This window comes from Cyprinodon variegatus, unplaced genomic scaffold (assembly GCF_000732505.1).
Source record: "Cyprinodon variegatus isolate N-32 unplaced genomic scaffold, C_variegatus-1.0 Scaffold124, whole genome shotgun sequence".
Lineage (NCBI taxonomy): Eukaryota > Metazoa > Chordata > Actinopteri > Cyprinodontiformes > Cyprinodontidae > Cyprinodon > Cyprinodon variegatus.
In genome coordinates this window covers 212,156-216,668 of record NW_015150577.1, presented here as the reverse complement: position 1 = coordinate 216,668, position 4,513 = coordinate 212,156, and the positions used below count along the sequence as shown (strand labels likewise).

Here is a 4,513-nt window from a genome sequence, read left to right as displayed (position 1 = left end):
GTTTTTTGTTGTTGGCATTCATTTAAATATCCAGTTTATTTATATGAATGCCAACAACAAAAAACATGATAGCTTAGTATAAGTTCGATTGGTTTTTGGTATACCTGTAGGTCTATTTTGAATGAATAGCCCGCCTGGAGAAAACTCCACTGCATGTGACTAATCAAGAGCTGATTTTCTGCTTACTAATATGTTGTTAATTGGCCTGTCTACTGATCCCTTTCTTTGCTTTAGGTGAGCTGACTACATTAAGAAGCAAGCTGTGATATATATACCAATTAATTCAAACGTGTAATCTCAGTAGTGCCTGCTTTAAAAATACCCCATCCGAAGTTAAATAAATAACATTATCAATATTGCCCATTTCCTGTAATACCTATGCCTTTGTGCCAAGTTATTACCCCTGTATCTTTTCCTGGGTCCATTCAAAAGTTTCCAGACATAACATTTAATGGGTACAGAATTAGTAATTTTATCACCAGCCTCTTGCAGATTAACACCCATCCAAAAGGTTTAAACTAATAAACCATGCATACCTGCATTCTGATCAGACAGAAACATTGATCACCAACCTTCAAAATGCTGTGTTCTTATCGCTTCTGACTGAGTGATAGATTACTGCAAACTGGCCCTATTTGCAAAATGGTAAGCCATAGTGCTAATCTGTATCACTCACATTTAGCTCTACACATTAAAAATCATGCACTGCTCCACACCTAGTGCCCAACTTAAAAGTTTTATTTCAGCCAATAATGGTAAGAAATGAAAGAGCTACACACACCAAGAAAATTCAAAACAACTTATGCTTGTATCGTTTTGTCATTTCTCCTTCAACAATGAAATCATATGCTCTACCATTCAGATCACTCAGATGAAGTCAGCAGCTATGCACATGTCCTCCTGCATTTAAATTTTGACTTTGGTTCAGCTGTGAGGCTCAGCAGCTCTTGCTTTAGTCAAAGCCGTATGTCCTGTCTGAAACCTCATTATCGAATGTGATCGATTATCCTGTTTTGTCTTGACAGTTGCAGTGTGAGATGAATTATTTTGTGTATGGAAAGGTGCAAATACCGCTAGCATTAAGCTTGCAGGCAAGGTTTAAAAAACACTTTATGCAGAAAACTAACACTAATCATAATCAGGAGGAGGATACCTTTATGTTAAAGCATGGGGGAGGCACCACCATATTGTAGAGTTACTTTTATTCAGCAGGGATAGAGAAGCTGTTTAGAGAGGATAAGAGTATGCTCAGATCTAAACAAAGGGTAATCTTTGAGGAAAACTTTTGACTTGTTACTTGTTAACTGTCACTATAATGGAATAATTTATATCCAATATATATTACAAAAGCCATAAGTGCAGGTATATATATTTAGTACAGAGTTTGAAATAGTAAAATACTGTAGAAGTTGTGAGACATTATACATAATCGGACTGAGTTATTTTGCAAAGAAGGATGTGCATTATTTTGGTTTCTGGGTGGAAGAAACCACTCAAAAAACTTGCAACTGCAGTTACAATGAAAGGTAGGTTTACATGAATGGGATTGAATACAAGAGCACACTAAACTGAAAACCATGCTTTCATTTCCTTCCAGTTAAGAATTATGACCAAATCTCATAGATGAAGATAAAACAAGCCAACCTATCTGGGTGCAATGCCAAAATGTGAAATAAATGGAAAATCAATTCTTAGGGTGAGTATTACATAAAATAACAAGGGAAGACAAAATGAAAATAAGGATGGTAAGTCTGGTGTTACCTCTGGATTCCATAGTAACTTCTTGTGTTTCTGGCTAAGAAACTTTCGAATGTGGGTTTGGTATCTGCTCCCAGCCCCTCCAACAATTGGCTCATCATCCTAAACAAAAACAAAGAGAAAAATAAAACACATTTTCATCCGTGTTTAACATTAAACAAAGATTAATGACATACTTATAGCTCAGGTCTAAATGGCTCAAGGTTGAAGGTATCAATCCATCTGTACATGGAGGAACAAATCCATCTGACAGTGTCAGAGGTAATGGGGCTCAACATATGCTACATAAGTGATACATGGAAGATAGTACCATCATTAGGTACAGCCAGTACACATAAAAACACTCATACACACACAGAGAAAAAAACAAGCCAATAAAACACTGGATTACCCAGAAGACCTCTATTAACACCCTGCAGTTTTTAGTTTTTTTTTCATCATCATTTACTCCTAATCCAGCGCTTTATTTGCAAAAGCTCTAATGTCCAAAAATCTCCACCCATCCAGCCAAGACTCTCTCTCCAAGAAGCTTGCACTCTCCTCTGCACTGATCCGGGATTTAGTCTGACTCTCCAGCCAGAGAGCTGCTTGGTTCCCATCTCTGTGGTCTGCTAAGCAGCATGTCCATGTTAATTCTGGGATGATGCGACAGGCAGGACGATGTGCGGAGGAGGGCAAGTTCTTAGGCAGTTGCCAGAATACAAAGGCCTGCTTGGCTCCCAGAGGAAGGAACAAAGTCACAGTGCTGTTAAATGAGTGGCAGAGCATCCTGCATTTAGCAAAGATGTCAATGGAAGCACAAAAACACCTCCACTGAGACCAACAGCAGATTTTTTTTCAGCACCCTTTAAAAAGAGGAGCTTTCGTCCTAGTGTCTGCAATAAATTCAAGGGAAGGAAAGGGAAATTTTGACAGAGAGGAAGTAAAGATGCTGTCGGATGCTGAGCCTTTGATTACTTTTTTAACTTCCAAGGGAGAAAGATGAAGGAGGGCAACGAAGGTAATGATGAAAAAATGTGACTAGAGGCTCCCTTCCTGTCTGCCACCAGAGAAGCATAAAGCGCCTGATGTTTGAGAGTACTGAAAGGTTCACAAACAGTCTGCATGAACACACAGAAACGCACACACGGACCCGCTCGATAAAGGACAGAAATTCGTGTTGCATCAGTGGGAGCATCTCGCAGGGACGTCGAGAAAGGAAAACAATAAAAACGTAAGACAACAGGACTTAGCGGTCAGTAAAAACCAAAGATGAAAGGAATCATGTGGTGTTTGAACAGTGGGAAATTGCCCCTTGATGCCTGCAGCAAATTCTATTTGTAGAAAAGCTAACATTATTATATGTTATTTCTGCAGTTTTACATCCTTCTGTATCAGATCTGTCTCCAGATAAAGGCAATTTGGAAAAAAACAAAAAAAAAACAAAATTTTTATCTTTAGTGTTATCTTTTAATAGTTATCTTTTGGTTTCTCAAAGTGTTCTTTTCATTTGTTTGGTGAGATCCTTTAGGTTGCAGTGGAAGGAAAACTTTTCTTACCATGTCAATTTTTCACCACTCCTCACTCTGATTATCTAGTGATTAATCCACTGATGCCCACATGTCATAAACCCTCACCAGAGAAGCTCCAACTACCATTATAAACTACTGCTATTTAACATTTTGTTTCTTAAATTCTAATCTTTATCTACTAAAGAAAAACACACTCAGATACTACGCTCAGATCGCAGGCGCTAGAGGCAGCAAAAGAAGCTAGTTTACATGCAAAGTCATCAAGGCACAGTAAAAGATCCTGAAGCGTGTTTTGAGCAGCTGAAGCATCTGAGCATCTAATGCTCACAACGCGCTGCAACAGCAGCTGCTGGAGTCGGAAAAATTTAACTTTTGCTGCTTGACGCGCCGCATCAACCAATCAGACAAGCTCATCTGGGAGCAGGCAGGGAGATGGACACAGCACTGCTGAAGCAGATCACTATAAGCACTACCCTGAAACAGTTTAGCAACACCTAAATTAACTTAAAATGTTGAAACCTGCCAGCAAAATATGTTAGATTTTTATTATTCTGGTGCCTGCAGTTTGGATTATGGATGTAAAAAATGCCTTCCAGTAGCGGAAATTTCCAGGGAAAGAGCTCCGCTGGTGTACGAGGGTCTGAGCGGGTCTGACAGTGAAATAATATTTGAAGGCAGGATTGTAATCTTGATTAACTGACTGCACAGATGAAGTTTTCAGGTGGACTTTCTCACTTAAAAAACATATTAAAACTACTTTTTACCCACTTATACCAGCAAATATAGCAAAGCCGCTCTCTGCCATTGAACCGTGAGCAGCAGAAGCATCAGACGCATCTTGACGCACTTTACTGGACTCGCTTCAGGAGCGTCAAAGCTTCTCTTGCCGTATGTCTGACTATTATGTGTACAAGCATAAAAAATTAAGCAGCAGAAGCTTTTTTCCTGCTTTAAACATAGCATTAGTGTCTTTTTGGTCTCTAAAATCAGCTGTAACTCGTAGCTTATGTGTGCTCAATAGACTAGAATAGAATAGAATTGAACTTTATTGTCGTTGCTTTGTACTGTCACAAGTACAAAGGAATGAAATTTATTTTGGATCTATCCAGCGTTTAGATCACACACACACATATATATATATATATAATAAATATGGAATCTATATACAGGAACTTTAGGATATGGATTATATATATCTAATAAATACTGAATCTATATGTAGATTATACAGTAATGTTAGGATA

At 38.3% G+C, this 4,513-nt stretch overlaps 1 protein-coding gene across 1 annotated transcript in view; it reads right to left on the bottom strand.

The window, feature by feature from the left end:
• b4galnt4 (beta-1,4-N-acetyl-galactosaminyl transferase 4) overlaps positions 1-4,513 on the bottom strand; it is a 212,030-nt gene that overhangs the window by 87,102 nt on the left and 120,415 nt on the right. The window contains exon 3 of the mRNA XM_015375728.1: positions 1,762-1,860. Within this exon, the coding sequence (XP_015231214.1) occupies positions 1,762-1,860 (99 nt within the window). The remainder of the gene's footprint in view (positions 1-1,761; positions 1,861-4,513) is intronic.